General features: G+C 36.8%; 2 protein-coding genes across 4 annotated transcripts in view; both read right to left on the reverse strand.

The window, feature by feature from the left end:
* Positions 1-6,763, reverse strand: part of pdhx (pyruvate dehydrogenase complex component X) — a 54,347-nt gene extending 47,584 nt beyond the window's left edge. Inside the window, exon 1 of the mRNA XM_057836443.1 lies at positions 6,616-6,763. Within this exon, the coding sequence (XP_057692426.1) occupies positions 6,616-6,751 (136 nt within the window). The 5' untranslated portion in view covers positions 6,752-6,763. The remainder of the gene's footprint in view (positions 1-6,615) is intronic.
* Positions 6,764-9,060: 2,297 nt separating this feature from the next.
* ehf (ets homologous factor) overlaps positions 9,061-19,507 on the reverse strand; it is a 20,188-nt gene continuing 9,741 nt past the window's right edge. For all 3 annotated transcript variants that reach the window (XM_057837036.1, XM_057837035.1, XM_057837034.1), the window contains 3 exons: positions 14,923-14,967; positions 12,049-12,244; positions 9,061-9,854 (listed from right to left, as the gene is read on the reverse strand). In XM_057837036.1, coding sequence (XP_057693019.1) covers positions 9,755-9,854; positions 12,049-12,244; positions 14,923-14,967 — 341 coding nt within the window. In that variant the 3' untranslated portion in view covers positions 9,061-9,754. The remainder of the gene's footprint in view (positions 9,855-12,048; positions 12,245-14,922; positions 14,968-19,507) is intronic.

The raw sequence follows: 19,507 nt of genomic DNA on the forward strand, positions 1-19,507 counted from the left end.
TGACCATCACTGATTTTGGACTTTGGAGGTTGTATGTATGTATGTATGTATGTATGTATGTATGTATGTATGTATGTATGCAGGCATGCATGCATGCCTGCATACATACATAATACAAACAACTCCTGAGATAATGAACTCTAAACAATTTATGTTTGACCTTGTAAAATAAAATTTACACAAATACAGCTCCAGAAACTTTTTGAAGAACAACATGAGAACGCTTTACGCAGTACGGTAATCTTAAAAGCTAATTGAGCGAGTGAAGACGGCATTACATAATTTATGTTGATATTACCATCACCTCTCATGAGTAACTAAAAAATATGGTTTGATGTGTTGCATAAGTGTTTCGATGCTAGGCCAGGGGTGCGCAAACCATGGGCGTAGGTTTGCATAGGGACGGTAGAGACAACACTACCAACTTTTCAGGATGCTAAAATTGTCCTCACCAACTTTTAAGCAATCTTATTTGTAAAGATACACGATAATATCGGCTGCCGATAATTATCGGCCGATAATGGCAATTATGACGTCACACAGATAATAGATAATAAAACAATCAACCGATAATGCAATCCGATAATTATATACTTGATTTAGCCTCCAAATGTGCGTAACCAAGCAGTTTTCTCCACTTCTTCACTGCCGCCTGCTCAACCCCTCCCCTCTCTGAAGCCCCTGTGGGAGGAGGGGTTTAGGAGTACGGCGTCATAGAGGAGGCGGTGTTACACATCAGTGTTGAGGCGCTCTCACTAGCGTGCGTTGCTTTTCCCGTGTGTGAAATGAAATAAACGACGCTCTCGCCATCTACAAAACAGTTCCTCAAGGCCTAAAGAAAGCGTCCTCATTGAACACCACTAGCACTAACCCAGCAGCCATTTAAAACTGCATCACAATGATTTTTGGAAAGAATATGCTGCTGCTAGCACGAATGCTAAAGCTATTGTTAACAAATAAACTATAAAGGAAGCTACGGGGCTTGTGACGATACAGAGACGCTGCGGTCCTCCCGGAGTCGGGGTGTTTGGGAATGCAGCCCAAAGCGAGTGGTAAACTCCCATCTATGGCTAAACACCTCACGAGATCGATAGTTGACAAGTAGCTGTCTTCCGACGGAGCCCGCCGGTCCGGCAGGCCGCGGCCTCGCCCTAGGCGGGTAGAGCATGAGAGCAGAGCCATGCACCGAATGCGCCGCAGCGAGCCGGCCGGGGCGGGCGGATATACGGTACGAACTTTGCTGCCGCCGCCACTCCGGTTCAAGACAGAGGCCTGGCGCGGGTGCTAATTTGGCAGCCGGGCGGACTGAAGGGCACAGGCGGGAGGAAATTCCCGAAATGACCCGATAGCCAAACCCCTGGATGAAAAAAATAATGCAGTTTATAGGACCACGATTATTCGTGAAAGACATGTCGATCACATCAGTTTTACCACGGACATTTACACAGGTGATGTCAACAAACCATGTTTATCATGACGGCACAGTGGTTAGTTGATAATTGTAACATGCACCAAACGACACAAAGAAGTCTTCCAGTCAGTAATGCATTCAGTACGCTTTAAATTTATGACGTCTTAATCAGATCATTCTTCTTAAATCTAGTCAAATAATTTTCCCCATCTTGTTTGAGTGTTGAAGACTAGTTGAATGCGCCAGATTATTCCACTTACTTGAACTAAATATTGCAATTTGTTCTTATTAAGCCCAAACATCTAAAAAAATAAGGTCATTTTTCACCTAAATCAAGAAAAATTTGCTTTCAAATAATGTTTTGAACCATACATATTCTTGAATAAAAGAACATTTCTGACAATTTTTTTTTTTTTTTTTTTTTTTTTTTTAGGATTATGTATAATAATTTATTGCTTAAAATAAGGCTGTTAATCTTATTTTCAGCTGGCCATTTTTCTTCAAGAAATCTGAGTGAAATATACTTGAAGTGCTGGCAGTTAATTTAACTTATTTCCAATAGATTTACACTGAAAACAAGGGACTTTAACTAGTCTTAATGTGCTTGTGACACGAAAAAGCATGTTTATTTCATAATACACGCGGTATTTTATGCTCCTGAATGATATGGACCGCTTGGATGTGTGTGGAAGCGATCGCTATATTTATTTAGTTTTTTGAATCCCGCGCCAGGAAAATGAGTGACTTCCGGCTTCGGTCTCGCATTGAGGAGGAGGGCGCTGTGACGTGTACGGTAGAAGACGTCCTCTTCACGCTACAGTGTACTGTTGTGTATGAGGACGAAGGATTCAGCTGATTTTGCGGATTAATACTTTTATTTTTTGCATCACGCCAGCCAAACGGCTGCAGAAAAATCATTCTGTATGCGGGAGAGGCGTATGCGCCTTTTTGGAGTTTCAAAAGGTTCCCATTCACCGTGGATATTTACTGTGGGACCATTGGACTTACAAGGAAGTGAGTAAACATCTTGTTTTGTATTATGTCAAATACGAATACAGTGATTACAAAGTAAACACTATAAAATTCCTTTAAATAAAGGACTACTTACGTTTGATCATTGATAGGCATGTAAAAAGCTATCCTCACGCTCATTAGCAGTTAGCTGTTAGCACGTTAGCTACACAACAATTCCAGTCACCCTCCTCCAGGGAACGAACTGTAAATTGCTCTCCGCCGGGCGGTTTGCCGATCCGCAAAGAAACTCGACAACCGGGTCGTCATGTCAAATAATCCAGGCTAGTTATGTGTGATTTTCCACTTCGAAGACTTTGAAACATCCCTCGGTTCGGGTTAGCATGTCGGCTAGCTGTCACTCCTTCTGGTCTGTTTACATTCTCCGAAACCGGGGAAGGGAAATGACATATGTCCGATTTAGGTGTCATAAAATATCGTTCGGCAGGTGTGACAGTAAAGGTAAAGTCGACTGTTTTGACCATTATGGAGTAATTTTGCCATGTCGTCTTGAATAAATGGATTTTTATTATTTTATATTCCATTTAGCACAAGTTATTTGTCATGACCATGCCATTTATTTAGCAATTGGGGAAAGTACTTGGGTAAAAAGAATATCCTGTAAAAATATTGAAGTAAAGAGACAGAAACAATGACATTTTGCCGCTCTCTTCGTCGCGTTTTCCTCATTGTGAATAGTTCCCCCTCGACGGGCTGACTGGTCCTTCTCAAGCCATTTATATAGCTATTGGGGAAAAATACTTGGATAAAAAGAATATCCTGTAAAAATATTGAAGTAAAGAGACAGAAACAATGACATTTTGCCGCTCTCTTCGTCGCGTTTTCCTCATTGTGAATAGTTCCCCCTTGACGGGGTGACTGGTCCTTCTCAAGCCATTTATATAGCTATTGGGGAAAATACTTGGATAAAAAGAATATCCTGTAAAAATATTGGGAGTAGAGAGACTGAAACAATGACATTTTGCAGCTCTCTTCGTCTCGTTTTCCTCGTTCTGAACAATTCCCCCTCAATGGGCTGAATAGTAAAACCGATGAGCCTAGTCTACCGCTGACGTCATCCACCTGTTGGGGATGCTAAAGCCCTATAATTGTAGGCGTGGCTAACCGGCAGATTAAAAGACTAATTTCTCGTCATCTGCGCTTTGCTAAATTGTTGTATATAGTCGAATCATCTCAAAATATGATTCTAATTCACATAATAATGCCATTTAAGACTTTTTTTCTGGTGTCGTATGCTCTTTAAGGAGCTGTGTTTTTGCTGTGTAGTAATGTTATACTTTAGGAATGGCATACTTTTAAAGCCATTTTTGTGCAACTTATGTATTTACTCTGTAAGTAATTGTTGCCAAAAGTTTACCATTACACAATGTCAGACAATCTGTCTTTATTTAGATGTTGGAATTCACTACTACTACTACTACTTGTTCACATTTGATGTTGAAAAAAAAAGAGCAATATTATTTTTGCACAGCAATATTTTCTCTTGTGTATACTTTAAAATTTTACATAAATCTTTAATAAAATTATCGGCTTGACATTATCGGTTATCGGTTGGAACGAGGAGGAAATTATCGGTTATCGGTATCGGCTGAAAAATGCATTATCGTGCATCACTACTTATTTGCATTACATAATGAGTTCAGTTATGTAAAGAATTTAGATTGTCTTCCCATATGTTGTAAGGACAGAATTGACTTTGCCATTATTAAGTGAATTATTTTCATTATGGTTATGTTCGCTAATAAAAACCAGACATTTATTCTGGAAGTTTTCAAAATGTTTAATAGTTTTTGAAAACAAAGGTTTGGATCAAACAGCGTATTACCTGAACCAATAGTCCAATGCACGTAAAAGTTATCATCAGTCGATACAGGTTTATTTTGCATTGATCATTTAGCCTATCAATTAATTAGGTTCATATTCTTGAAAAATGTGGCCCTTTGCCCCGTTCATCCAATCTGTTTGGCCTTATTAATGTCCCGTGCCCAGCAAAAAGTGTACATGCAGATTATGCTGTTATATTGTCCCTACCAATGTTGAGATCAAACCTACGCCCTTGGTGCAAACTATTCAACAAAGGGCCGCACAGTGGGTGCAGGTTTTTGTTGCAACCCATCAAGATGACACCTTTTCACCAATCTGGTGTCTTACAACTGCAATCAATTTATTGCCGTCAGGTGTTTCTTGTTTCCCCGGACCCCTCATTGGTTAAGCCACCTGTGCTGGATCAGTTGTACCATAGACCAGGACCCACTGTGACTCTTGAGAACCAGATTGCCCACCCCTGTGCTAGGCAGCGGTGTTTGAGTAGTGATAACCAACAACAATACAAAACAAACAAACAAACAAAAACACTGGAAACAAAAACAACAACAAAATAAATAAAAATAACTTGGATAGTGATTTATTTCATTTCGACAAAAAGGTACAGCACAAATTTGTTTAAATAATTTTGGGCTAAAACATCTAGCTTGTCTCCACGAATGCTGCTTTTGTCATTCAATAGTGCTAACCATTGAACTAAAGTATTTTTATCAACGTTATTTTTAGAATACTGTAATGTTTGTAATGTCCACGTTTTTAACAATGTAAATTTAATAACAATAAAACGTTTCATCATTGCAGGCAGAGTTTGGCAGTTTGTTCTGTGATATTCTGCTGGCATCTGCTGGATATACTAATACATTGCAAGGCCTGAGTGTGTTCGGAGCGAATTCTTGCCACATAAGCAGCAGTTATTAATTTGTGTGGCACTACCAGAAATTTGGGGCTCAATGGTTAAACAAAAACATGACTTGAAATGTTCACTTAGGCAGAGCATACAACATAATGACATTGAATTCTGGAGTACTGGTAAATTCTTACATATGTTTTCTTTGTAATTTCTCATTGAAACAAAACATGTTTCCGTGCATCAATATCATTAAATTGGACTTACCCAACTTTTATCAAATCTCTCTTCCGCTACCATGTAATAATTCATTTAGGTAATGATTATCTTTGAAAATTGAACTAATGCAGGCTGAAAAAGAAATGATTCACTCAGCACGACACCTAAGGTTCCATCACAACACAACCACAATGAGAATGAGTGTGTGTATAAAATTAAAAATATAAGTGTGCACAGAGTGTACTATACTAGTATATAGCTCAATCGTAACAAGATTTCCCAAAAACGGCAATCTAATGCTGAACCACCTGAGTACAATCCACCAAGAATTTGGGGACAGGTTCGTGACATGATGGTGTAAAGCCAAACTTGGCAAACTGATATTTTCTTTGTGTCTGGTTTCTTTCGGCAAAATGTTAAATGTATGTATATGAGTTATTCATAATTCGTGTTGGCTTCGCTGTGATATCTAGTGTTAAACATAAGAAACTAGAATGTTTTCAATAAGTTGTTGACGAGTCACGAGGGCTTTGTCCAGGTTCCCTACATGTGCTGTAAGAAATAATAATAATAATAATAATAATAATAATAATTTCTATTTCCTATTTCGGTTGTTGTTTTTACGTTATATTGATTTTAATGTGATCTGTATGATCTTCATGTGATGTAAAGCACTTTGAATTGCCTTGTGTTGAATTGTGCTATATAAATAAATTGGCCTTGCCATTAGAAGTCCCTTACAGCTTCAGTACCACAACTTCATCACCTGATCATATAACCAGGTATGGTGACATCTATACATTTTAATGTGCTGCAAGTTAAATAACACTTCCAAGTTGTTCTGTGCATTGTGGTATCCAGGGAATGTGTATACTAAATTGTGTAATTAGTACTTGCTAAAATAAAATAAAAATTAAAAAACTGACAAACCAGGAACAGCCACTAAAGGCGGACCAGTGTGGGAAATACTAACCCACATGCCATTTCAAATCATCATTATGTGCACATTTTAGGGAGGATATAGTTCATTCTATAGTTCAACCTATCTATTAATAAACAAGCATTAATGTTTTGTTGACAATCAATGCAACTGCTTAATTTGTCTGTATGGACACGTAGACGTGCAAATTCTTGTCACAGAAATAAGACAAAAGTGGGTTATATGTATTGAAGGGTTTGTTGAATGCGTTTAGAGAATTGTGAAATGTCTTTATTTCGTTAGAAACTGCTACGTCTAAATGTCATCGGACGCTAAAATGTCACTTGAACTCATATTACTCACCAGAGACCCATGGAGACTGAAAAAAATGTCTGGCATTCTCCTGTAATGACTGCGTGCTCCATAAAGATTTGTTTAAGTTAGATAATTTAAGTCCGAATAAAATTCCTTGACGACCGAGACGCAAGGAGGCCGCCATGTTGATGCCCTCATTCGGAGAGACGTGCAGATGCCTGATCAAAAGTGTTTTAGTTTCATCAACACAAATAATGCTTTGTTTTTAATAAAGATATGAATTATAGATATAGAAAACAATTATTTTTTTTATGATTGTGTTTTTATTTGTTAAACATTAATTATTTTCAAGACAATTAGACAGGCGTAAGTAACTCACAAAAGGGGTTTTCATTTTCATAGACGCTAGTTCCTCTGGCTAGTTCATAAACGCCTCTTTCACCTGAGTAGTTTGCAAGCGCAACTACCATATTGGATGTGTCATAAATATTCTCAGGGCAGCTAGTGTAATCGAAGTCAACTATATTTAACAGAGTATAAGTTAATTTAACAGACACAGTGTAGTAATCCAACCCCCCCCCCCCCCCCCCCCCCCGCCGCAAACACACCCACACACAAAACACCGAAGCAACATATAGCATTTTTTAACCGGATGATTATATAGTGTATATTTATGCCAACATTTTTTGTAGAATGAACTATCATTGCGCCAAAAAATAAAAATATAACTAAATCAATGATGCTATGTATTAAAGACCTGTTTCAAACTGTAATGTGTTCATCTATTTTTTGTTTTATAAGAAAATGTTCTTATTTATTTGTTATTATTTTGTTGTTTTTTTACTGACTGGAGAAAATGGCTACAAAAACTCCATAAACATTAATAAACATTAAAATGTGTGTGTGTGTGTGTGTGTTTGGCTACAAAATCCATCCAAAAATAATAATAAAACATTTAAAAAAAAAAAAAAAAAAAAAAAAAAACCCTACATCACTAAATAGGTCTGAGGTTACTAAAAAGATGTTAAGTGTTGAAAGTTAAAAGATTATTGTGATGTTTATTTCAACAGTTGAATGACAGGGACCAAAAAATATTGCACAAGTAAATCTTTTAAGGGCTCCAAGATTTGAGCAACTGATTGAGCTTCAAAGAAAGTCAGATATTTCAGTATGTTTTTTTCCTGGTCTATAATTCAAGAAAGGTTACAACCGGTTTGATTTCGTGTTTGTGTCAACAGTGCCTCACTTTTGAAGCCTGGGAACTGAAGAAGATTAATCGTCATATTTGTGTGTTACATACCAAACGTTCAGTCTGGCTTTGCCAGTTTGGTGAAAAGCAGTGGAGCGAAGTTTGTTATTTGTCAACAAGAGTATTATAATTGACTGCCGTCATAACACCATACTGTTTCTGGTACTATCTATTCCACATACTTGAAATACAGGTTTGGTGCTCTTTCTGACGGGTATATCGGCCTGACGCACTTCCGCGAGTATTTTTTTTTTTTTTTTTTTTATCATTTAGCACCTCCTTAACCAGAAAAAAGCTTAAACATGTCATTATTCCTTGGTTCATAATAAAGGTGTGTCTATTAGGTGTATGACATAATGGAAAAACTATAGCAAGTTTGTAAAGTCAACTGCACTGTACCATACCCAGGCTTGGGGAGTAACACAACACATGTAGTAGTGTTACATATTCAGAAAACAAGAAAGTAATTGCATTGTATTAATGTAACAGAAAAAAAGTCATCTGTGTACTGGTACATTCATTAAAATACAAGCATGGATAGTGGATAAATTGTTGATATCCCTAATCCACCGACAACGCAGTAGTTCGGCATTTTGTAGTATACAGTTCCTACATTGATGCCTCTCGTAAATGGCAGACTTTCTACATTCGTCTCCCGTAGTTGACGTCAGCACCGAAAATTGCCAAGACTCAAGAGGACCCGTGGGCGCTCATTAATTGTCATTTGTCGCTGACAACCTGTGAGACTGATAAAAAAAATCCCTATAAATAAACTATGCCGTTGTTTTATTTCTAAACATGTTTGGATTATAGAAAAAATGTTGTATATCTTTCATATCTGGGTGTTAGTTTTGCTGTGAAATTTACCCTTTAAGTAATTTCAAAGAGGTAAGAAGTTGCTCGCAGTGAGAAAGTGAATCGGTGTTGAATTCACTTCTTTGTCCACTACTTGGAATGGATTAATAAGTGAGAGCTATTAAGTCTCCTGGAGTCCCATTAGTTTATGGGGAAGAGAGAGCCTGGATAAGTGAAAGAAAATGGATGGGTAATAGCAAGTATATGTGTATGACAATACTAAGTAGTAAAAGTCAGAGGTGCACTACTGCTGGTGGTTTGATTTGAAGCTGTCAGTTAATAAAATAAAGTACAAATTAAAAGCCTAATATACAAATAAAGTGTATAGTAAGCCAGATAAATCAGATAGGTCAGCACATTTGCATGTCAGAACAGTAGTACAAGTGGCTTGTTTATTTGACTATTATCTAGTTGGCCACCATTGTGTGCCACACCGTGGTAGAGAAGGTCTTCAATTTTGCTATCACTATGATACCACAGTTACCAAGATAAACCTTATAAGGTTCAGTCATTCTCATACAATGTCATGACTCTGAATTCATTCCAAACATTGCAAGGCAGACAAGAACAATTAAAATAGTATCATCCGCCCCACCACGACCATCACCACCATTATCACAGGATGTCACATAGTAACACATTACTTTAGAAAGATACAAATGAATGGCCATCTTTAGTTATAGAAAGCATTAAAACACATTCACATACACGTACAACACAAAATACAACATGCCAAACAAAAAAAAATGTTACATTATGACATGTTTATATTTCGCTATATTGTTTGCCTTTTGCGTTATTTCATTACTTTCTTTTGTTTTTCAACGATCCTCATCCTTTCCTTAAGTGGCCTGGTATACAGTATCAGGCATCCGACATGTACAGTATCACCATGTTTTCATTAGGGACTGTCGGATCTACAACAATGCAATACAATCAGCTTTATGTATCTGTTTTTTAACATAACTTTTTCAAAATCTTGAAGTCATATTTTCTGATAGATATCATCAAGAAGACTCATCCAATTGGTCAAAGTCATCGACCTTCATTATTCAAGTTCATAAAAAAAAAAAATGAAAATTTTTATTTTTCACACTCCTTCCATCCTCTCGCGTTGCGACCAAATTTGTATACCAGTCTGCGTCCGTCTACTCGTTCAAGGATTTCCCTTTTGTAGTAGTATCTGTGACACAAAAAGAAGTACGTATTAATTAAAAGGCAGGTATATTTCAGAAAAAAATACTGTAACTTTCTTTCATATTAATTTAAAAAAATACAAACATACTGTATTCAGGTATGACACGATTAATAGTTTACTGATACTTAATGTCATGATAATTGTGTGGAAACCTATCTGCAAAATGATCACTTTTGATGATGAAGCAACATGGAAGGCAACCAAGTGAATAAATATACACTATGTAGATGTGTAATTTTGTCTAATTTCTATCATGTAAAGCAACAACTACGTAACTTGATTTTGATTCACTTTTAGTTTTGTGAGTGAAAGCAACATCATGCAGTACTATGATCACAGCCTCGTTTTGAGTAGTGCAACAATGAAATGTGTGACTTTTGGAGACTCTAGTTCACCTGTAGTATTATGTTTGAGGACCATCCAAATGTATGGGTTGGAAATTTTGTCAATGCTAAAGTTCCCCATAAAAGATGTCATTACATGACAAATTTGACGGCCAATTTAAAATGTAACGCCATTTCTTATCACTTGAGTGCCAACAAAAAATATTCATACATTATATACTTTTTTCAAGTATTAAGCAGCAAACGTGAAGGGTTTAATAGATAGTTCTGATCTTTTTGTACATGTACTGCATAGTTTAAAGTGCATCCCATGTAAATTGTGCAACTCACATGATTGCAAGTTAATTATTTAAGGTTTTAAACTTTTTTTATTACCATGATGCAAAAACTATTTCAGTTGGCCCCCACCATCTACTCTGTCAATGATTTCTATCCTCAAAGCTGTGAAAGAGTAATTGGACATGGCGGCTTTCAAGAGGCCAGTTTAGAAGAGAAACTAAAGAAAAGAAATAGATGCAGACTATTTGGACTTTTTGTTCTCAGTTGCTCTTTACGACATGTTTGTATTCTCAGTTGTTCTTTATGACGCATTAAGGAGTACACTGTCTTTGTGACGCATTAGGAGCGCATTGTATTTAAGGCTGCCTGTGTGTACCAGCTTTGTCGGATGATTGCATTGCTTACAGCTGTGTGTGCACCCTCATCCTGATGCTCTCCAAAGTTTCCACCGCTTGTATCCTACTTTGATCATATTGTTTTTTTGTGCCCTGTTTTCTATCGGACTCTGTTAAATTCGCATACTGTTTGACATGCTTCCATTGTTGTACTTTTTGTTAAATACAAACTTATTCTCTATTTCTGATTTATGAGTCTGTAATCCACATAAACGGCTTGCCATTCATCCCAGGACTATTCAAAAGCTTTAGCTGTTGAAGTCATCAATCCGGAATGCCGCAGCTGGCTTTTATAGGGAAGAGGGAAGTCTGGGTGACCAGAACCCGAATAAGTGGAACAAAAAGGATGTCAAGTGACATTAGAGTAGTATAGTATTGTTTCTTCAGTCAGTGTAGAAAAACAAATTGAGCAATAATGCACAACAGTGGCATGAAATCAGAAATGGAATCATGTGTTTGCATATTTTAACCTTTCACAAAAAGCTGCAAAACAGCTGCTTTTGGCAAGTTGTTTAGACTAGCCTAACGCTATAAAGCTTAAACACCAACTGAGGAAGATTCACCTTTTAAGTTCCCTGCTGATTAAGGCCATGTCTACACCTAGCAGGGATTTTTATTTTTTCCTAAACGGAGGATCCTGCTCTCATACGTCTTGATAAAATAATTACTTCTACACCACCACATTTGTAGAAAAAAGAGAGCATCCATAGCCAACCACATTCATTCGCTTTTAAGTACATTTATAACACTGTACGAAAAATAATTGTACATAATCTCCTTCAGATGTGTTCCTCAATATGGAGCAATACAAGCGTTTGTAAATAAATAGAAGCAAAAAACACCTGTCTAATAATTAGATCCAAACCCACTGCTATGGGATCCATGTTGACTCTAAATGTAAACATTGGTTTCATGTATAACGTAGGAACAAAGTTTGTCGCTGAGAGTGACGTTTCCAAAGTTAAATCTTCGGTTGTCAGTGTCCATATGATGGTGCTATAAATGCAGAATTCGCACATCTTAACTTTGGTAGGAGTTTTTAGGAACCCTCGTTTTCAGTGCCCAAAAAATGCGTGTCCGTGTGGATGGACAATTTACAAATTCTACAGTGTACCAACAGTTATTAATAGTACGTTTTAGTTATTAGCTATGTTGTTTTACCTCATTGCTCGACTCAGCTTCTCATAGGTCATGCTGCTGTTGTTTTTTTTCTTGCCCCATAACTGTGCCACTTCTTCTGATTTAAGGAAGCGAAATACCCCTTCTGTCCGATCCTCCCACTTGATCAGGCCTGGATTGCGTTCAGGATGCAGGAGAATGTCTCTGACAAATTCCCACAAATGTGTCCCCCTTGGGTCTGTTTTGAAAGAAAAAAATATATACACTGTATTTGGAATGAAAGGAGTGATTTGAAGAAATAAAAGTCAAATTAAACAACTAAATCAAATGGACAAAAGTACTGGGACATTGAGTTATAAAATATATGAAGAAATGAATAACTGAAACATATATATATATACATTCTACATTGAGTTATGAAATATACGAAGAAATGAATAACTGAAATACATATGTATGTATGTATGTATGTATGTATGTATGTATGTATGTATGTATGTATGTATGTATGTATGTACATTTGTAAAATATAAACACATATTAAAAAAATAAAAACCCATTTAAATAAAATACATTGAAATGAGCTAAAACACCAGTAATTAAATAATAAGATCCTGCTTACACAATTAAATTTATTAATTTCTGTGTGGCGCTTTAACTTGAGAAAATCCACCAATAAAGCTTTTGAAAACCGTTCATAAGAAAAAAAATGCTTCATTGAGGCATTTCATTTAGAAAATACATGTTAAAATCTTTGTCATTGGGACTGCTTTTCTCTTTAGCGCAGGACTTTTTTTTTCTTCTGTCTTTCAGAAACAAAGCTGACTAATACGCAGGGTCTGAAAGGCAAATTGTTGTTGGATTATTATTTTTAAATACCCGCTACTTTTTTAGCAGAATTCTAGCTATTTATAGGCTAATGTTCCTATTGTTTAAAGCACAAAAGTGTGTAATAAACAACTAGCACATTTATATTTTGCATTTTGTTTTCTTACTTTACCGAAAATGAACCGAACCATGACCTCAAAACCGAGGTACGTACTGAACCGAGATTTTTGTGTACCGTTCACCCCTAATATATATATATATATATATATATATATATATACCCCCGACATGAGGGCAGACATTTTTCAATGACCCCCATTGCCCGCCCTTTCTCACGATCACATGCACATGTGCTTGAGTCTATCATGTGTAAGTGTATGGGACTATAACCATTTGAAAAATGGTTGCTCAAATAATCTAAATATGCAAATTACACACGCCTTAAAACTATGATAATAGAGAAAATAATGTTTAAAAAACATAAAATGACATGGCTCATAGGTGCTGCCATTTTGGGAGATGAATGAAACAATTATACTCTGTGCTTGAGGTAATTGATGGACTGCAAGCCAAGATGTGTCAGAACACCATAGAAGGCTGCAGGTTTATCAGTTTTGGGCTTTGGGACAAATTAAAGTGGCTTATGAAGTTCCTAACTCAGATAGTTTGAGTGATCATTCACCATCGCAATAGCCTGAGAAATTGTGGGTATAACTGATGTCATGAGCAATGGTGGACTGTCTTAAATACTCACATTTGATCGGCTAAATCAGATATGGCAATTAAAAAATACCTGCTAACAGCATTTTTTCTACTTCCTGGAAATATTTGCTTTTATTGATTTTTTCTTCACTGTTAGACAGCAGAAAAGTGAAATTGCGTTTTGTTTACTTTCACCCCCAAACTCTGAAACAAGATTTTTTGCACTAGGATGCATCCTAAACTAAATGCTCGAGCCACTTCTTCTCTCTCCTGTCAATGCAGAGGAGCAGCAACTCTGTGCCTACAATTGCCGCACCCAACATACACATATGCACACTCACCCACTTCTCTTCTGGATTTACTGCATTTTTTACTCAACTCTGAGAGACCCCAGACATTCTACAAAGGAAAGTGATTTCTGCTACTTGTAACTTTGAATTGTGTGCGTGTGTGTATGTGTATGTGAAGTGGGTGTGACACAACTCAAAGCTCGTTACATTGGTGAGTGTGGGAACTGAGATGGATGAAAATAATGGAAGCATCCCCTTTCAGCTCAGCTCTTTCTTCAATATGACAAACGAATACAGAGTCAGCATCCCAGCAAAAACTGCCAATCTGCTTGTCCACCACTGTTTTCTGCCCTCACCTTTTTGAATATGACCCCAAAGTACTCTAACACATCTAACTGGTGCAGGATCTCAGATATTGTACATGCATGCAGTATAAATGCGTAATTTACACATCATCAAATGATGGCCCCTCCATGATTATTAACCGTGACCAAACGAATGAATAGTTTTTAAATCGGAAAGTAAGAAAATGGCAAATAATGGCAAGCAGATGTTTGATTAGGGCTGCATGATGGCAGAGAGGTTAGTTAGCTCGTCCACCTCATAGTTCTGAGATCGTGGGTTCAATCCTGGCTCCAGCATGTGAGGGTTTTGCATGTTCCCTACGATCCTGCAAGTTCTCTCCGAGCTTCCTCCCACATCCTAAACACATGCATGGTAACATTCCAAATTGTCTGTAGGTCTGCGTGTGTGCGTGAATGGTTATCTGTCTCTATGTAGCTTGCAACCAGTTAAGGGTATACTCTGCCTCCTGCCCATTGTTAGCTCGAATAACTCCAGCACCTCTGCGAGAATAAGCAGCTCTGAAAATCTGAAGATGAATGAACTAAAAGAGATGTCTGATTAATGTAGTAATCTAAAATACATTTAATGCCATACAACCCAATTGCTGTTGTAATGTAGTGACACTACAATGGTGGGCCACAGAAAATATTGTGGCCTTGAGTTTTATATATAGAATCTTGTGATCTGAAATAATTAAGAATTGTCCCAAGACTTTTGTATGTAGATGACTGATGGTTTATGTTGTTCTTACTGTGTTTTTTGACTTGATGATGACGACTGTTGGAGATTTTGATTTCTGAGAAAGAAAAAAAATATAAAATGCATTTTTCTTTGATGCAATTTTGAATTCCAAAATGTATGAACATGTTGCCAACAGTTATATATATATATATATCGAGTTAATTACAGCTTAAAAAATTCATTAATCGTAATTAATCGCAATTCAAACCATCTGTAAAATATGCCATATTTTTCTGTAAATTATTGTTGGAATGGAAACATAAGACACAAGAGGGATAAATACATTCAACATACGGTACATACTGCAAGTACTGTATTTGTTTATTATAACAATAAATCCACAAGATGGCATTAACATTATTAACATTCTCTTAAAGTGATCCATGGATAGAAAGACTTGTAGTTCTTAAAAGATGAATGTTAGTACAAGTTATTGAAATTTTATATTAAAACCCCTCTTAATGTTTTCGTTTTATTAAAATTTGTAAAATTTTCAATCAAAAAATAAACTAGTTGCTTGCCATTGTTGATGTCAATAATTACACCATGCTCACTCATGGTCCTAACCCATAAAATCAGTTGGACCCAAGCGCCAGCAGAGGGCGCCAACCACCAAAAAACAAGTAACAAGCGGGTTTTACACTGTACTGTCATTTTCATCTGTTTGAGCTGGGCATGTGCGTTAATTGCGTCAAATATTTTAACGTGATTAATTTAAAAAATTAATTACCGCCTATATATGGCAGAAAACACTCAGGTGACTTGAAGTTCCACTCTGAGACCCCCAATTTGGCCATATTTCAAAATTGTCCGATATGCACGTGTGATACATCCTTGGAAAGCTTAAAATCTCAATTTTCTGGGGGAAGAAACATTTTGAACAGGAGGGCATTGAAAAAAAACATAATAAAATAAACAGCGAAACCCTATCTGGAGGTGAGAGCACGCGAGAACAGAATTAAAGACGCAGAAGATATTATACGCGTACTTACCTTGTTTCGATCGAAAAACTCCATGTAGCATGTATCACCGAGTGTCAAGACCCAACTGTGAATGGCCACAGCTGGATTTTTTGAGATTTTATGAGTGAAACATAGTAATATAACAAGGGTTGCGATGCAGAAATCGCGGACATCAAGGAGTGGTCGAGATTTTCTTTTTCATATATTTACCTTTTTAAACGTTGTTTTTCAATTTTTCTTTGCTTGGATCGATCATTTATCATCTAACACATCGGAGAAAATACGACAATAACAAAAAAAAAATACAATTAAGCGATAGTTATGAGGTAGATAGCCCTGACTTTTTTACAGACGCCAATTTTTTCATTGTGACGTAATTTGTTTAAAAGTTTAAAATATGTGAGTGAATAATTTATTAAAGTCGTTTTTTTTTTTAAACGAAAAATTAGACCTCAATTAATGATTCTAAGCTAAAAATGACAGACATTTTGAATAATAAATATAATTAATTACCTTCGTTTTATGGCTGGGTTGAAACAAGAGCGGTTGCGCGACGTCTGTAAACGTGGGTTTTGAGGGTTAAACGGACAAATTAAAAATAGTTTGGGGGCTTAATGCGCCATGAATCTGCTAAGGCAGCATATAGACATATTGTTCTGTCAAACACAACAGTTCTTTTGTCTTAAAATACAACAGTTTCTTTAAAGGGGAGTGCAAGAGCAGAAACTGCTTTTTCAGTCTTGTCTGTGTTTTCCGCCATATATATATGTATATATATATATATATATATATATATATATATATATATATATATATATATATATATATATATATATATATATATATATATATATATATATGTATATATATATATATATATATATATATATATATATATATTCCTTTTAACAGGAACCAATAGAAGAGAGCACGTCACCCCTGTGCTCCAGGCACTTCACTGGCTTCCAGTCGAGTTTAGAATTAAATTTAAAATACTCCTTCTTACATTTAAGACCATTAATGGGTTGGGGCCATCTTATCTCACCGATGCTCTGGTTCCATACCGCCCCAACAGAACACTCCGATCTCAGAATGCAGGTCTACTGGTAGTTCCCAGGGTTTATAAAAGTACTGTCGGAGCTAGAGCCTTTAGCCACCAAGCCCCTGTTTTATGGAATCAGCTTCCAGCTAGTATTAAAGAAGCCGAGACAGTCTGCACATTTAAGATTAGATTAAAAACGTTCCTATTCGACAAAGCTTATGGTTAGGCTAGTTGAAGTCGGAGTACACTCACAGTTTAGTCTAAGCTGCACTAGAAGCTATAATGCTGGGGGCAGTACAGCCGCTGAGTTCTCCTTTTCTTACTCTACCTACCACTTGTCTTACTTTATTTCTATTTTCCAATTAATATCTAGTTGTCTAGTCTCTTCATCACTAGTCACCTGGTGTCCCCTTTCCCCCCTCCCCTTTGGGGAGGGGCTATTTTTCAGCTGCAGCCTCCTGACTGTCCGGACCCCTGGCTGGATAGACGTCCTCGCTGCTACCCCCGTCTCATCTGACTAGAGGGACCTCTTCTTGCTCCTTTACTCCACTGTATTTTTATGGACTATAACTTCGCTTGCTAATTCCCATTAGCAGTTCTGGGGTTCCTGTCTATCCGTCCTGGGAGTGGATCTCTCCTGACTGTGGTACTCCCCAAGGTTTCTCATTTTTCTCCCAATTGACTCTGGAGTTTTTGGAGTTTTTCCTTGCCGGCACGGAGGGTCTTAAGGATAGGGGATACCCAGGACTTGAACTGTATCTATTCATCTTTGTTGCTTCATTTCTAATTGTGTATCATATTGCCTCTGTAAAGCCCTTTGAGACTTCTGTTGTGATTGAGGGCTATACAAATAAAATTGAATTGAATTGAATGGAATTGAAATATATATATATTAGGGCTGTCAAACGATTAAAATTTTTAATCGAGTTAATTACAGCTTAAAAATTAATTAATCGTAATTAATCGCAATTAATCACAATTCAAACCATCTATAAAATATGCCAAAATTTTCTGTAAATTATTGTTGGAATGGAAAGACAAGATGGATATATACATTCAACATACGGTACATAAGGACTGTATTTGTTTATTATAACAATAAATCAACAAGAGGGCATTAACATTATTAACATTCTGTTAAAGTGATCCATGGATAGAAAGACTTGTAGTTCTTAAAAGATGAATATTAGTTATAAGTTATAGAAATGTTATATTAAAACGCCTCTTAATGTTTTCGTTTTAATAAAATTTGTAAAATTTTCAATAAAAAAATGAACTAGTAGCCCTATTCTGTCCTCAATGTGTGTGAGTACACAAATTGACAGATAGTGAACATAAGTTCCAAAAAGAAATCAGACGGTGTGGCAAAGTTGCATGGGCTTTACTGAAGTCATCTCTTTTTGACAGGAGCATGTTTCTTGTATTTTTGTAAAACTGAAAATAACAAGGCAATGTGTCAATAACTTGCATAAATCACAAAATAACATAAAATGTACACACACGTGTCCATTTGATTGAGCAGTAGCACTAGCCAATTAGCTCACAAGCATCTAACAATGTAACTGCATTTCACCATATATGTGAACAAATTCAAATACACATCATCAATAACTATCTAATGCTCATGAATATAAACAAAGGAGGAATATAACTCACAAGCGATGCATGTATTAGACACAAACAGTGTGATGGGGCTATGAGAACTGCCACTGAATACTGGATGCGGACGTTAGCTGGTCTGAATAGCACTGTCTATTAGTGTGAGTTCGCGTCAACATATAATCACGTCAGAAAAGCGCGCCGAAACACAAATAATCAGCTGCACTGAATCGCCAGCAGAGGGCGACATTATGCCACATAACATATGCAAGTCACACCCAAGCGCCAGCAGAGGGCGGAAAAACTCCATAAAACACAATTAACAAGTTGGCCTTTCACTGTACTGACATTTAAATCTGTCTGGGCCTAGTGCGTTAATTGCGTCAAATATTTTAACGTGATTAATTTAAAAAAATAATTAACGCCCGTTAACGCGATAATTTTGACAGCCCTAATATATATGTATATATACGGTGGGGAAAATAAATATTTGAACACCCTGTGATTTTGCATAAAGTCTCCGACTCGGAAATGATAAGCGGGTTTGAAATTTTCATGGTGGGTGTTTGTCCACTGTCAGACACAATCTGGAGACTGGCTAGGCCGCTCCAGATATGCTTTTTACGAAACCACACCTTGGTTATTCTGACTGTCCGCTTTGGGCCATTGTCATGACTCATTTTCATGAGGGAAGGAGGTTTTTCCCCAAAATCTCACAATAGATGGCCCTGGTCATCCTCTCGTTAAAACAGTATAGTTGTCCAATCCCATGTGCAGAAAAAAAGGCCCCAAAGCATGATGCGACCATCCCCATGCTTCACGGTAGGGGTGGTGTTCTTGGGATGGTACTCATCATTCTTCTTCTTCCAAACGTCATGAGTATAATTAAGACCAAAAAGTTCCATTTTGATCTCATATGACCACATTAATTTCTCCCATGACTCCTCTGAATCATCCAAATGGTCATTGGGAAACTTAAAACTGGCATGGAC

The sequence above is a fragment of the Corythoichthys intestinalis genome, chromosome 5 (assembly GCF_030265065.1).
Source record: "Corythoichthys intestinalis isolate RoL2023-P3 chromosome 5, ASM3026506v1, whole genome shotgun sequence".
NCBI classification, from domain to species: domain Eukaryota; kingdom Metazoa; phylum Chordata; class Actinopteri; order Syngnathiformes; family Syngnathidae; genus Corythoichthys; species Corythoichthys intestinalis.